At 52.8% G+C, this 15,450-nt stretch overlaps 2 protein-coding genes across 12 annotated transcripts in view; one reads left to right on the top strand and one right to left on the bottom strand.

Annotated features, from left to right (window-relative positions):
• Positions 1 to 1,311: 1,311 nt before the first annotated feature.
• The window catches only part of THTPA (thiamine triphosphatase), a 47,511-nt gene continuing 33,372 nt past the window's right edge, over positions 1,312 to 15,450 (top strand). The window contains exons 1-2 of the mRNA XM_063609407.1: positions 1,312 to 2,108; positions 2,632 to 2,788. Coding sequence (XP_063465477.1) covers positions 1,761 to 2,108; positions 2,632 to 2,788 — 505 coding nt within the window. The 5' untranslated portion in view covers positions 1,312 to 1,760. The remainder of the gene's footprint in view (positions 2,109 to 2,631; positions 2,789 to 15,450) is intronic.
• The window catches only part of ZFHX2 (zinc finger homeobox 2), a 35,372-nt gene continuing 29,483 nt past the window's right edge, over positions 9,562 to 15,450 (bottom strand). For all 11 annotated transcript variants that reach the window (XM_063609354.1, XM_063609351.1, XM_055291757.2 and 8 more), the window contains 2 exons: positions 11,903 to 15,379; positions 9,562 to 11,641 (listed from right to left, as the gene is read on the bottom strand). In XM_063609354.1, coding sequence (XP_063465424.1) covers positions 10,662 to 11,641; positions 11,903 to 15,379 — 4,457 coding nt within the window. In that variant the 3' untranslated portion in view covers positions 9,562 to 10,661. The remainder of the gene's footprint in view (positions 11,642 to 11,902; positions 15,380 to 15,450) is intronic.

The raw sequence follows: 15,450 nt of genomic DNA, 5'->3' as shown, positions 1-15,450 counted from the left end.
GAGAGGTAGACGAGGGCAAGTCAACAGGGGCCCCTCTGAGCCCAGAGTGTTCTCTTGGTGACCTGGTCTGAGGGTCACTGTGGCTGAATTGACAAATAGTAGCTGTTGACTCCCTGGTTTGGGGTTGGTTTTCTATAGGAGAAGCAACTGTTGAAGTCAGCCGCCTGAGGAATATACTTCTCTAGGCTGGGGTGGGGAAATGAGCTTGAAGACAAGGAACTGGCTGAGTCTTAATTTGGGTAAGAAGGCTCGGTGGCGCTCACTTGGATCGCAGTTTTACACCCCATTTTCCATGCCTATTCTCCTCCTTCCCCCACCCCAACCTGTCCACCACTCAGCTCTCTTCCTCCTTCATCCTTCTTTTGGGTTCTCTTCCCTCCCCGCTGTTCTTCTAAGAAGACTGGCTCTCCTTCCTCCTCCCCCATCCCAATCTCTACTTCTCTTCACATCCCCTCTGCACCCCCAGCCTGGCAGCCTGCCCTGTAGGAATGTTAATTAGCATCCACGATTTAATTAATTCAGTAGCTAATTAATGATTGGGGACTGGGGGCTGGGGAGCTGGGGTGCAGGGGGTTGGGGGCTGGAGGTGACAGGGAGAAATGCAGAGGCTGCAGAAGGCATCGCAGATGGCTGTGCAGTGGCTGGCACAGTGCCCACCGCCATGGATGCAAACACACTTGCGCGCACGCACACGTATATATACACACACACACAAAAAGGAAAGGGTGATTGAGGAATCAAAAGCAGGCAGGGAAGGGCACAGGGGCCCTGGGAACTGGGGCTGTGGGGCTGGGGGTGGGGAAGGCTCTAGATCTATTTGAATCTGCTCCGGAAGTAGAAGAGGAGAAAAAAAAGAAACAACCACAGGCGCAGAGAGAAGCGAGCTCTCCCGATACCCCACCTCACCCCACCCCCACCCCACCCCAGCCACCCCTCCTCCCTGGCATGGGATTCATGGGCACCAGCTGAGGACGGGGTCCCCTCCCTCTGCCTGCCATAAATATTGGTACTGAGGACCCAGACTCAGAAGGATAGGACATTCCCAAAGAAAAGAGTTTTTCTTTTAAGTTGCTTTAAAATATATATATATATATATATATGTGGTGTGTGTATATATATGTATATATATATATGCATATATATATATTTTTTTTTAATTGCACCCGTTCTGGTGTGAGGGCGAAGGCGAGTGAAAGAAGGTGACTGAGCCAGGAGGAGAGCACAGATGGCTTGGTGGTGGTATGGTGTGGTGAGTTGTGGGGAGGAAAAGAGGGGGGTCTGGCAGAGGTTGGGGGTGGGTGGAATGAGGACCCTGTTTTCCTCTTTTCGTATTGCTGTGGATGAAGGAGAGAGAGAGAAAAAGAGAGAAAGTGGGTGGGGAGAGAAGCGAGACAGATGGCAGAGTGGAGAGGCGGCAGCCAGTGCCGGCACTGCCCAGCCTGGGCGGACCCAGCTCCCTCCGCCTGCCAGCTCTCCAAATGCCACCCTTCCCCCATCCTCCCCTCTCCCCATCCCCCCAGCTTGGCACTGATCTCGGGGAGAGAGAGGGAGGGAGGCTGGGCAAAGAGCATCTGTTCCCTCCATTCTCCCAGCTCCATCGGCTGCCAACCTAGGGCCATCGTCTGCCTCCATCACCCCTCCGCCCGCCCGCCTACCCACCCAATCCCAAACGGGTGCTGGATCAGGTGCTGAATCCGGCTGCCTCCTCGGGTACCAGTCACTGTGCATTGCTGTGTGTCTGCCACCGCTGCCTGGCACTCATGGGGCCGTGTGTGTATGTGTGTGTGCGCGCATGTACATGTACGCATAAGCGTGTGCTGTATGTGAGCCTCCTGGGCATGTGTGGGGGTTGGCATTGCGGTTGCCAATCTAGTGTCCAACCAGAAGGACAGAGGGATGGAGTGGAAGAAGGAGGGGAGAGGCTTGGGGTCTGGGAGGGGAGAAGAGGGTGCATGAGTTGCTTCATGCTGCCTGCTTACAGGCATTGGCATTGCAGCTGCCACCCTTGTGCCCACGGAGATGGGAGGAGGCGAGTGGAGGGCACAGCGGCAGGAGTCCTATGCTCTGGGAGGGAGGCTTTGTACATGGGAGCTGTTGGCATCACATATGTAAGGCCAGTGCCCAGAACTGGGGCAATGGAGACTGGGGGATCCAGGAAGCAGGGAGGAGGGGCAGAATGTGTTTCTGATGTTGCTGTCCCTCTAGAAGCTCAGCTCTGAAAAATGGTTGGAGTATGAGGTGATTAGTGCTCTTCCAGCTTGAGGAAGTAAAGTGGTGGAGAGAGTAGCCAGGGAAGTGCCAAGAAACAGTCTACGAGCCAGGGAGGAGGGAGTATGCCACCGTACCCGGGGAGAACTTGTTGGGGCTGGCAATCTGGCCCTTTGTCAGAGTATTGAAGGAGACAGCAAGAGGACCAGATGTGAGGTGGGTGGGTGCTGGCACTGCCCATGGCACCTGGCACAGGCTCTGGTATTGTGTGGAACAGGGGAGGGTGACAGTGCCTCTTGCCAATCTGGTTGAGAGGGCTATTGTGCCAGGAGTGAGAAGGAAGGAGGTGAAACATTTCGGGAGGTGGGGTGTTTGGGAGACCAGATTTTTTTCTGCCAGGTCCTCCTTCCCCTTCCCTCTTAGGCATGGGGAGTGGAGCGACAGACGGAGAGTGGCATGAGGACACAAAGGAGGAAGCACACCATTGCCAAGACCCCAAGGAAGAAGGATGGAAAGCGCTGGCAGTCCTGCCTGGCCCCCAGCCAGTTCCCTGCTGAAGATGGCCAGATCCCCTTGTCTGGTCTGTATATGCCACTTTTGCTGGGGTGGAAGGAGGGAAGGGCTGGCTTGCCGAGCTGGGCTCTAGAATGGGAAGGGTACCTTTCTGCAGATCCCATTTGGACTCTCCACTTGAACAAGTGAGGTGTCTGATTTTCTTCTTCAGTACCTTCCTCTCTTCCCCACTCCCTTCACCTCACCCTGCTTTCATCTCACATCACCACCTGGGTCCTCCTACTGCTTGGCACCCAACCAACTGGATGCTGCCACGTTTGGCAGTGCTGCACTGGCACGTGAACAGTGTCTCAGATCCTGGCACTGCGGGAAACTCAAACATGCTCATGATGTTCATGTTTGGTTCAAACACCAAACATGCTCATGATGCCACTTGGCAGCAGTCAGAGAGAGGGGGCTGTGCACATAGTGGTGCCAGGCATTGGGTGGAGCTCTGTGCAGGGAACTGGCATGAGAGGATGCCCTTAACAACTGGGCTGAGTCAGCACTCCCTAGTCAATCCCAGCTCTGCCTTCCTCCCAACTATATATCCACCTCCTTCCTACCCTTATTGCCTCTATGAAAGGGATTTAGATGGTACCATACTGAGTGAGCACCATGCGAAAGGAAACAAGCACAGAGGGACAGGCTATAGCACAGGCTGTAGACACACCCAAGGCTCTGGGCTAGTGGACCATACATATCCTTGGACAACAAGAACAACAACAACAACAAAAAACCCTAGGAGGGCAAAAGGAGGTGGAGAGAGGGACACCAGCTGTGTTGTTACCAGGATGGCACAAGAAGAGATTGGAAGGGAAGTAGGAAGGAGTGACCCTCAGACCTTGCTCTTGGGTGATGGGGTGGTTTGTACCTATGCATATTTCATTCTGCCTTGTGCTTGTGATTTGCTGAGCTGTGGTTGAGATGAACTGGTTCTTTCTCCCTTGTTAAAAGGTCCATATTCAATAATAGTCCTAGAAAGATGGAAAGGTGCTCTAGGCCTAGAGAGGTAGACAGGTGTTAGGAAGACAAAGGGACTTGTTCTTCCAGAAAAACTATGCAAGGCACCCAGTTAGAGTTGGATAGATTTCCATATCTTTGAAATCCACTCCAAGAAGTGAGATTGAGGATCAGCAATGATCCCTGGTAGAGGGGAAGGCCCCTAGGAGGAGAATCCCCAGCATCTGTGGTGATACAGACTAGCCCTCACAAAACTAGACCTTGGGCCCCCATCTGAAAGAATTTCTAGTAGGTTTGGCTTTCCCAGTGACTGGGCAGATCTTTAGAAGATCTGGAAGATTTGGCTGTGGGTGATGTGGAGGGGAGGCTGGGTGGCTCTAGGAGATAGGACCTGCCCAGAGGTAGGAGTAGAGTCCATGCTGGGCTGAGCTGCTCAGGGCTGGGGAAGTTCTGATTTCAGCATCTCTGGAAGTGTATGGCCACTTCAGAAGAAGCAAGGTGTTTTCCACAGCAGAGGAGAAAGCAGGGAGGCACTCAGCCAAAGTGGTGAGTGGACAATGTTTATATCTTTTCTTCTGTTCAAGAACAGCCAACGTAAGCAGAAGACCATGGTCAATTTCCAGTATGTTGGGGGTGGGGGTCGGGGTGATGTCAGAGTAATGAAGTCGACAAATCTGAGGTTATGATAAGCCCTGGTGTGGTAGCCCCAGGGGTAGCAAGGTTGGTCCCTGGGTGCTGAAGAGATAGGGGCAGGTCACAGATATGATGCTAAGCTCTCTAGGTCAGTGGTTCTCAAACTTCAGAGGGCATAGAATCATTTCAGGAGTTTCTGATTCAGTTGGTCTTAGGTGTGGTCCAGGAATATGCATTTTACATAAGCACTCATGTTGCAAGTGGACACTTGAAACGTTGAAAAACACTGTCCTGAGAGATGGCAGTCACCTTTAGGATGGTCGATCCAATCAGGGTTTCCCTTGCCTTTTGCATCTGTCTTCCCCAGACTTACTCATGTCTTTATGCTGACATGTCTGGGATATGTTTGTCGTGGGGTGTGTCTATGCATTTTGGGTGGGAGCAGTAGGAGGAAAAGGAGAGATTGTGAGGTTGAATCCAGCGAGTGTAACTTGTTAGAACAATGATCCTCATTGGCAGTAGTTACCACAGAAGAATCCTTTAGGGAACACTTTGAAAATTCACTCTTCCTTCACCCCCAGATTCTGATGGCTGGCCCTCTGTGGGTTTCTGAAACCTCATCATTGAGAATTACTAGGTTAGGAACATTGTCAAGAGATTATTCTCTGTGATCAAGACAAAACTGTGTAGATTTTGTGGCTAGGTACAAGATGGGTCCTGGAGGCAGCCCTGGGTCCCGGGTAATGGAAGCAGGGGTCCGCAGAGTACAACTCAGCCTACTGCTGATACTCAGCAAATAGCAGAGGATGCTGTTGTTTGAGCACTTGGTGGGGACATCTAGAAATGAGCACAGCATGGGTCATTCTTCATGTCCAATTGAGAAGACTTAGTGCAGGGTTTGGTATCGGGAGGACTTGTAGATATGGGGCAGTGCTGAGCCCCTGCTGATTACTGGTTGTGGTGTCTTAGCCATTGTTTGTGTAAGAATATGTGTGCAGTTGGGTGGGATTATGAGTCAACCCCGGGTGCTGCATCACCTTTTCTCCTCTTCTTGGACAGGTTCAGCTTGTTCTAGTCTACCTATACTCAACCTGCTTCCCCATTAGCTTCTGGCCAGACTTCTTTCCATGGCTGTGGAATTGCAAGAAATACCATACTCAGACTACTGACAGAGAATAATGACATTTACCCCTTGTCTGTGCTTTGTGTGAGGGCTGTCTGGGTCCCGTATATCAAGGAGCGTCACTGGGTGGTCACACAATTGAATCACGTAATTTTATGTTCTTCCCATAACATATAGTTTCTCTCAAGAGGAATTACCTTCATGATTACTTCCCATCTTTCCCCAAACTTGATGGGCTATGGTCTAGATCTTCTGCAAATGTCCTTTCTCAAATTTGCCTTCATCTGATCTTTCTATAATGTATCTGAGCTATAATCCTGTAGACCCTGAGGCTGGGTCTACAGACTTGTAGCAAGAGTTTTCTCAGTATAAAGGCATTTCTTCCCAAGTCAGTCTTCTGGAAATGACGCTTTCATGGCTTATAAGTTTTGACTGGTTGCTTCTGAGAGAAATGGTCCCCCAGTACCTGGCCATTCGCAGAAGTTTACCCTGTGTTTCATGGTGATATCATATGAGTCTTCCCAAAAGTTTCCCCCTAATTTGCCTCCTACATATCTCTTCCCTGATGTCCAGAATAATTTACGGTCCTCTCCCCATCGGGTGTGTGTGTGTGTGTGTTTGTTTGTTTGTTTTTTGTGACTGCAAGGAGGGGAGCGGACCCCTCAACCATGTGCGTGCCCCCGCTGCTGCCATCCCCCTGTCCCCCCTTGACTGCTAGCAACAGCTTGGTATGGGCCCAGTGCCCATCCGTTTTCAGGGCTAGTTGATTTGGCAGGTGAGTTGTTACACACTCCTTAGCAGATCCTCTCCCCATATATTAATATTCAACATTTGGTCACTCTTCCTCTTACTGGTTACTTTTTCCTCTCGCTTTGTTTATAAGCTTTTTCTACCTACCTTTGTGTGAGAAAAATTAGCGTCTGTTGGAGGGTGTTTCTGCTTATCGGAGTATAGGTCATGGGTCTTGGGGTATGTCCCTTGTACTTATACATATGCCTATGGGGCCCCATCCTTGCTGGCACTGGTGTGTTTCCCTGCAGCCCCCTCTGCTGGGGTCTGCTGCTGTTTCTGAGGGTGTGTTTATTTGTTTCACTGGTGTAGTTATATACACGGAGCTCTGTATTTCAGATTGACGTATCTTTCCAGGGATGAATGACTGTCTTAAAACAGATCACGGTGGTGAAGATTTGGAGAATCAGTGATCTGGTCTGTAAGCCCTGAAAGTGGTTAAGAAACAAATACAAAGAATTAAGCAGATGGGGGCTATTATGCCTGGAATAAAAGGCTTGCTTGGTTCTTAAGCATACTTCTGTAAGTATACTCCAGGGCTAGAAGGGTGGGATAGAAACAGATTTCTTTATGTGGTTCCTGTTGCAAACTCTGTCCTGTTTGGCCATTAAGGCTTCAGATTTTCTCATATTCTTCTAGCAATCTTTTTGTTCCTAGTTGAGGATTGGACACCTTACACCATCCTCACACAGACTCTGGTTTAGAGCAAAAATAGCCAAAATCACTTTCACCCCTGCCTCTCGGTCTGACCCTGGTCGTTAAGTAGGGTGGAGCTCAATTTGGGTGCCTCTTTAAGGACAAGTGTATGTTAGAAGCCCTAGGGTTAGGGGTGGGGGAGGTACTGTAAAATAGGTGTTATTGTGCCAAATGCTTGAGTTACGGCTGTTACTCCACAGGAGAAGTACCATGATTTAATTCTAGTGACTTGGCCGGGCGCGGTGGCTCACGCTTGTAATCCCAGCACTTTGGGTGGCCGAGGCGGGCGGATCACGAGGTCAGGAGATCGAGACCACGGTGAAACTCCGTCTCTACTAAAAATACAAAAAAAATTAGCCGGGCATGGTGGCGGGCGCCTGTAGTCCCAGCTACTCGGAGAGGCTGAGGCAGGAGAATGGCGTGAACCCGGGAGGCGGAGCTTGCAGTGAGCCGAGATCGCGCCACTGCACTCCAACCTGGGTGACAGAGTGAGACTCCGTCTCAAAAAAAAAAAAAAAAAAAAAAAAAAAATTCTAGTGACTTGGCATTAGCCTCTAGGATTCTGCAAAGGATTGTGCTGACTCAGCCTTCTGTCCACCAGAATGCCCACTGTGCATTGCTCTCTGGAGCAGGACTGCTGCTGCTAAGGACTTCTAGTCTGAGAAAGGGGCTGGGGAGGAAGGCTTCCAGCCACTGAGAACGTGGAATGGTGCCCCCTCAGGAAGCATGTTAATTGACCTAAGTCAGCAGAGCCAGCCAGGCTCTTTTGCCCCCCAAATTCCAGGGTTCCAGGTAAGTACAGTTGCCTAGAGTCCGCTCATATCTACTGTTGGGACATGGTATTGCCAGGCCAGGGTGTTGGGTGTAAAAGAACATGTTGCGTGACAAGAGGAGGGGGGATTTCTGGTTACATCAACTCTTGGTGAAAACACTCAGTTCAAACTGAAGTTGGCTGTAAATCCTTAAGATACAGCACACCACACTTCTAACCATTCCATGCCTGGTGTTTGTCGATGCTTTCTTTGAAACGTTTCCTTTTTCTTGTTTTTGTTCTAAATCGTTTTTGGTTTCCAACTTTTATACACAAGTCACATTCCCAGAAAGCACAAGTGAAGAATCTTCTTTCCTCAGATACATGCTGCTAAGAAAATAGTTTTATACACAGAATTTCAACAGGAGAGAGAAAAGGACAGGGAGGGAGGGGTACAAGAGAGGCAGGGAAAGAAAGGTGGCAGTGAGCACAATACCCTGGTGGCCAGTTTCTCTCCTATTGCCTAGATCTGTGACTGGCATTTTTGGTATCAGAAATTGGGGTGGAATTACAAAACTAACTCCACCTAATTTGCTGTTAGTTAGAAAACTAACTCCACCCCACCCCTAATTTGTTAGAGTTGGAGTATTTTAGAAGTGAATGGGACAGGAAGTGAGACTCACGGAATATATGGGGGCTACTGACGGAGCTGAATTTTCTGTCCCCTCCCATCCTGTCTGCATGTAAGACACAGCTTCAGTATTAACATGTTCACAGAGTGATGCGACTGATAGAGCAGAAAACCTAAATCCCAGGGCTGGGCGAATTTGTATGAGAATATGAAATGGAAAATGATAGAGCAACAGCCTGAAGGGGAGAGAGGATGGAAGGAGAACACCTTGAAAGAGAAGTGGTCTTAGGGACAAGAGTAGTAGGAAAAACTATCTGGAGGACAAGGGAATTTTGCAGACTTTTCTTTGCTAAAAGAAAACTTGGACTTCTCTACCCCACACTACTTTAGCTGGGCTTTAGGGTTGCCAAAATTATCACCTGATGGCTACGGAAACCATTTGCCTAAGGGTAGGGAACATTCTTCTAGGTTCTGTTGGTTCCCTTGGTGATAACATCCTATCAAAGATTGACCTGTGCTTCAGTCATCTCCTTGCCCACCCCATCCCCTCAATTTGTATCAGCTCTAGACCCCCATGAGTCTCATGGACGGATCCCGACTCCCTTGGGAATGCCTCCAACAGCTGCTGCTTAATGGAGGAGCGGGGCTGGGCTGGAGGGAGCAGGAGCGAGGGCAGAGGACAAGGGGGAAGAAAAGGAGATTGAGGGGAAGGGAACAAGGGACCCAGCAAAGGCGGGCCTCTAGGGAGGGCAACAGGATTAGGAGTTTGTGAAAAAAGTAAATGCAAGGAAAAGGTAGGAGATGAAAGAGAAGCAGATCTCAGATTCAGAAATTAAATACCCCACTCACCCCTTTCTTTCTGGGACTGCCAAGATACTTTTGGTGACACTGACTTTTCTAACTTATAGCTGGAAATGAAGGGCTATTACCTGTCCTAATAAATACCCAATTCAGGGAACTGGGACATGTCTCTCCCCAGAGTTCAGGCTCTTCTCCTTATATTGCCAACTCCCACCTCTGAGACTGGGCATAGCCAGGGGAAGGTTGTACTGACTTCAGTCCTTTGAGGACCACCAGACCCATAGCAAGGAGGTAAAGCTGTTTGGTCTTCTGAAGATGAGGTGGTTTAAAGAAACTCTTAAACTGGGGGGATAGGGGTGGGACAGGGAGTAGGGAGTGACACAAATAGGAAAAACCACTTGTTTGATGGGAGAGTTTTCTTTCTTTTTTTTTTTTTTCTGCATTATCCAAGTTTATGTTTTTCTTTAGTTCATTCCTCTGGTCTCCATTTCTCTCTTTTGTGTGCGTGTGCACGCACTCTCTCTCGCTCTCATTTTTTTGGTTGTGTTTCAGTTTTTTTTTTAAAAGAACTTTGGATTTGCCGTTGGTGGGCAGTGCCTGTCCCTGGAGGCTGGACCCTCACGTGGCAGGGCTAGGACAAGGGGCGGGCCCACGGCCGCTGAGAGGATCTCTGTGTTTAAAGCCTTTGAGAATAAGTTACTGCAGTTCCCAGGGTGCAAGGTAGGGATTGGAAGAGGGGTTTCTGGTGGCGGCATCCCCTAGAGTCCAGGCTGCAGGGGCTCCCCTGTCAGGCAAGGAGAGGGTTAGAAGGGAGAGGGTAGGGAGAGTGAACCAGAAGCACTTCTCCCATACCAGCCTCCAGTTTGGTTAGAGTTTTGTGGGCTCCCTGCCCATGCCAGGCTCCAACTTTGGGAGCCAACGGAGCATTTGGAAAGAGTTTGTGAGCGGTATGGTGCTCTAGACAAACGGTTAGGAAGGAGAAGAGGGAGTGGCAAAGTTTGTTTTCCTTCCCTCTTCTTTGCCTTGGGCTTTCTTTTTCGTTTCTTCTTTTTATCTTCTTTTTCAAAATTTTTTGGTGTTTTCTCAGTGGAACATCATGGGATAACGTGTGTGTGTGTGTGCATGTATGTGTTTGCATTTATGGGGATGGGGAGCTGGGAATTCAGTGAGGAAAAGGAAGATAGAACCAAGGACATATTTTGTGTGTGGTAGGCAGACATGTATGAATAATCAGGGTGCCAAGATGGGTGTATGTGTCTGTGTAGATGGGCAAGGGCTACATCTGCAAGGAGCTGAGGATGAAGATCAATGTGTGTGTCTGTGGGGATTGGGAGGAGGCAGGACTCTGCTGGAAGTGGGGTGTGTGGTGCCCACTGAGGGTGGGAACTGAACAGTTCCCGTGAGGTGGGCGGGGCCAGGGGGTGGGGTGAGGGATTTGAGCTCTCACCAAACACCCCTTGGGGTAAAAGAGGGAGCCCTGAGGCCCTCCCCTCTCCCCATCTTGGTTTATCTGTTTATAAAGCTAGAAGTGTAGAGGTAGTAGTAGTTTTTGGGTTGGAGTCCGTGTGAGGTAATCTTGCTTCCTCTTTGGCAAAAGCCACAGCAGCCGAGGCAGCAGTGGCGGCGTTGGTGATGGAGATGGGTGGGCCCCCTTGAGGTGGGGCTGCCTTGCGTCTGTGGGCCGAGGAGCGCAGGTGGGAGGCCAGGGCTTCACGCCCACTCAGCAGCACCTCACATGCCAGACAGTGGTAGGTGCAGATGGGAACCCGCAATGGGGGTGGCATGGAGCCCCCAGAGCCCCGCCCAAAGAAGCAGAAGGATCTCTGGTGGGCAGTAGCCAGGGCCTCCCCGTCAAATGCCATCTTGCACTGGCGGCACAAGTAGCGATGGGTTACATCCACGGTGGAGATGCCAGTGCTGCCTGTCAGCAGCTCATCAACCTCACCAGCTTCCCCCTCCCCTGGAGCAGGCAGTTCAGGAGGCTTTGGAGGTGCTGTGGCTGTGGGCTCAGGGGGCTGGGGTGGCGGCTGGAGGAGGGCATTGGGGAGCAGCCCAATGAGGGTCTGAGGTATCATGGGGTTCATGGGAAATAGCCCCTTCTTCATGCCATAGAGCTGTTGGAAGTAGGCCCCCTGTAGCTGGGGGCCAAAGACAGCTGGCGGTGCTGTTCCCCCGGCAGGGGGCAATGGAAAGGGCAGGAACTGGCCCCCCAACAGGGCTGGGACAGTGGTCTTCAATGCTTTGAGGTTCTTGAGGGCATCATTGGAGGAGCTGGTGGGGGCTGCAACTGGCTGTCGCTCACCGGAGACCTTGTCCCCCAAGGGCTCAGTAGGAGGGCCTGGGACAGGGTCAGTGGTGCCTGCTGTGGAGGTGTTGGTTTGGTCGGGCATGGGTCTCTGAGGTAAGGGGTGGCCTGGGCCAGCAGTCTGGACCACTGTGGTGGTAGGCAGGACCGAAGTGGCGAGGCCGAGGAGGCCTGAGGAGGCTGCCGGGCCTAGTAAGATGAAAGGAAGGATGAAGGATTAGCCATCTCCTGTCCCATCATTCTTCCTGCCATAGGCCACCTCCAGCCACACACACCCGTTCCCAGCATCGGATTTCCATGCCCCTTCCCTCCCTTCTTTCCCCCAAGAGCCTGACGCAAAGGAAGGCCACAGGAGATTGGACATGGGAAGAATCAGGAAGGAAAAGGAAGGGCATGTCATTAGAGGGGGATGTTCTCTGAAGTCCAGCGCCTCCCAGCCTCCCTACTCACCTGAATTGAAAGGAGCTAAGTTGCCCAGCGGGGGCTGAGCCAGAGCTGGGCCAGACAAGAGGACCGGCGCCAGGCGAGGCAAGGTTGGGGCAGCCCCAAGGGGCATGGAGGCAGGTGTAGTGGCAGGTGGGGCCTTGAGAGCTGGGGGAGCCTCAGGTGCCGGGGCCAAGTCGTAGCACTTGCTTTCACTCTTCAGCTGGGCTCGGACTGCCTCCTTGAGCTTGGCCAGGTGCTGACGGGAAAAGAGATGCCCTCGGCAGGAGACATAGAAATCATACTTGACATCACAATAGGGGCAGTCAGTGCGCTGGGCTACTAAGGGGCCCTCACTGCTGCCCCCAGTGCTCCCAGCGGCTGTCCCCTGTAGTTTGGCCTTCTTTTCCTTGGCACGAGCATTCTGGAACCAGACCTGGATGACTCTCTTGGGCAGCCCAATCTCCTCTCCCAGCACCTCACACTCCTGCATGGTGGGGGTGCGGTAAGCTTCATAGCAGGCTTTCATGATCTTCAGCTGCAGGCTGCTCATCTGGGTCCTGTAGCGCCGCTGCCCCATTCCATCTGGAACCCCAGTCCCACCTCCAGGTCCCCCACTGGTCCCTCCAGCCCCAGGGGATTCTGGTTCAGCTAGGCTGGAAGCAGATGAATCACTCAGATCTCCTGCAGACAGACTGCAAGCCTCACTCTCTGGAGAAGCTTTAGGTGGTTCCTCTGGGCCCTCTTCCTCACTGGGTGGAGGGGGAGGTAGGAGAGGTAGAGGTGGCTCTGGTGTTGGCGTGGTGGCCTCTTTCCCAGGTGGTAGGAAAGGCTGGGGCCCAGAAGCAAGGGTGGCAGTGGGGTAGGGAAAAGCAGGTGCTTCCCTCTTTGGGGCCTCCCTCCCAGTGCCATCATCTACCTTGCCTAATAAGAGGTTGAACTTGGGCAAGGATGCAGGGGTGGCTGTGGCAGGCGGTTTCACTGCTGGACTAGGCACCCCCCCAGGGGTGCTTCGAAACTGGCCTTTCCTCTCCCGGGCCCTGGTATTCTGGAACCAGACCTGTACCACTCGCTTTTTGAGCCCCACCTCCTCAGAGATGCAGTCGAGCATCTTGCGTGTTGGGTTGGAATCCTGCATGTACCAACGGTACAGGATCTCTAGCTGCTCAGGCAAGATGGTGGTGCGCAGGCGCTTGTCCCTGGGGGGCTCGCCCTCCCCTCCTCCCCCTGCTTCACTGCCTGTGGGAGACAAGCTGCCGTCCTCATGCTTCCGTTTGAGAGGTGGACCTGGCATTGGTGAGGTGGCTGCCACCAGGGGGTTTCTGTCCCCAAACACCAGCAAGGGCAGATCTAGAAGTTGCGGGGGAGCACTGGGCTGCAGAGATGGCAGGAAATGTAGTCGGCGGTGACTGGTCAGGAGGTCCTGGCTGGAGAAAGAAATGGCACACTGGTCACAGGTATGGGCTGGGGAAGGTGATGGAGTAGCCTTCTCTTCAGGCTCTTTGCCTCCTGCCTTTGTTGCCTCTGCTTGGCTCAGCTCCTCCCCATCTGGAGGCTCTGGTAATGGGCCCTCAGGCCCTGCTGGAGGTTCAAGGCCCTGTTCCTCCTCTACTTCTTCTTCTTCCACCTCTTCCTCCTCTTCCCCTCTCTCTGCCTCTTCCTCCTCCTCTTCAGGGGTCTGGTCATCATAGCACTTCTTGAGGTGGCGCACCAACTCAAAAACACAGGAGAAAGTGGCGTGGCAACGCCTGCAGCCAGAGGCTCCCCCAGTGCCTCCTCCGGTTGGCATGGACCCACCCTCACAGGCATTTTTGCGTGCTTTCTGGCGGGCATTCTGGAACCACACCACCACCACACGGCTAGCCAGACCCAACAGACTTGCGAGTCGCTCCACCTCTCCGTCTTTGGGGTAGGCACTAGTCTCAAAGAAAGACTGCAGGGCTTGGGTCTGGAACTCTGTGAACTTGGTTCTGGAGAACCGGCGGCCAGCAGGCACCAGGGGAGGAAGATTCCCTCTGGAGCTTTCTTCCTCATCTATGGGCCAGTGTCCCCCTGCTCGACTTTGCTCTTCAGGGGCACGGGTCCCCCCTGCCTCAGGCTCTGGGACCAGGAAGGGTGGGCCCAGATGGGGAGCAGGTGAATCCAGAGACCCATCAGGGGGTTTGGGGGGCTCTGCAAGGGGCGGGTATAGGCTGTCATAGCTCTTTCGAAACTGAGCAGCATAACGGCTCAGGGCTTCAAAGGGTAGAAAGCGGCGGTGGACATGTTCCTCGTGTGTCTTGAGGATAAGCATATTGGAGAAGAGTTTCCCACAGGCCCCACAGGCCAGCTTGTCCCCACCCCCGAGGGCCTCAGGTGGGGGTGGGATAGGGGGAGGGGGCACAGCTTGCTTCCCTTCATTGTACTGGATCACCAGCTCAAAGCCAAAGTTTTCTAGTAGGGCTTTGGCTGCAGTGCGGGCAGCCTCGTTGGGCAATGGGTCGGGGGGTGAGGAAGGCCCTGCCTCATTACCCTCTTTGGCCATCGGGGGCCGCTCCCACTCCCGCTCAGCCAGCTCAGCCTTGGGAGGTTGGGGTGGAGGAGGAGGGGTGGCAGCTGGCAGGGACAGCACAGGTGCAGGCCCAGCTAGTGTCAACTTGGGCCCCACCTTGAGATCGTGGAGGTAGAAGGGCAGGAGCAGCTGCTGCTGCTGGAGCTTAAGCAGTGAATCGGGCACCAGAGGGAAGGGGGGCAGGACTGGTGGGGTGAAGAGAGGGGCTGGGAATCGGTGCAGGTCCAAGGGAGGTAGGGGAGGGGACAGGAAAGGCAATCCAGATACGAAGCCACTGGTGTCAGGGCCCTTCTTCTCAGTGCCCACCTCCCCCTCTGTCTCGCCTTCCTTGGGCTCTTCTTGGCTGCGTTCTGGCCCTTCAATCTTGGAATCACTCTTGGTTCCCCGAGAGCGAGTCTGATGCAGAACTGACCGCATGTGGATCTCCAGGGTGGAGCTCTGGTTGTAGGAGACTCTGCAGACTGTGCACTTAAAGGGCTTGTCTGTGGCAGCAGTGGTGGTAGGTGGGGCACCAGCCTCTCCCCGTGCAGGGGCGGAGGGGTCAATGGCAGCCTTCTTCATCTTATGAAGGTGGGAGACAGAATTATAATGAACCAACAGAATATTCTTCTGGGTGAAGGACTCCTTACACACAGTGCACTTAAAGGGCCGGGCAGGGTCGAGAAACTTGTCCAGGGCAAAGTTGGTGGTTTTCCGATAGGTCAGAGGGTGGCGAGAGTCAGCTGGAGCTGGCTCTGCAGAGCGGAGCTCCCCAGTGGTCCCCTCTTCCTCCTCAGCCATGGGGGGCAGAGGAGCTATGTCTTCAGCTTGGGCATCAGGTTGAGGGACTGGAGATGGGGCTGGAGAAGGGGGTTGGCCAGGGCTTCCCGAGGGTTTGTCTGGGGCCTCAGCTGAGGCCAGGGGAGGCTCAGGAAGAGGATCTGGACTGGCTTCTGGGGTCAGGTTAGGGCCTTCTAGGGGAGAGAGAAGAAGGTACAATGAGGAGGGAACTTCGTTTAAGCCAGACCCCACCCACTCAATACCA

This window comes from Symphalangus syndactylus, chromosome 9, assembly GCF_028878055.3.
Source record: "Symphalangus syndactylus isolate Jambi chromosome 9, NHGRI_mSymSyn1-v2.1_pri, whole genome shotgun sequence".
Taxonomy (NCBI): Eukaryota; Metazoa; Chordata; class Mammalia; order Primates; family Hylobatidae; genus Symphalangus; species Symphalangus syndactylus.
This window is presented reverse-complemented; position numbering and strand designations above follow the sequence as displayed.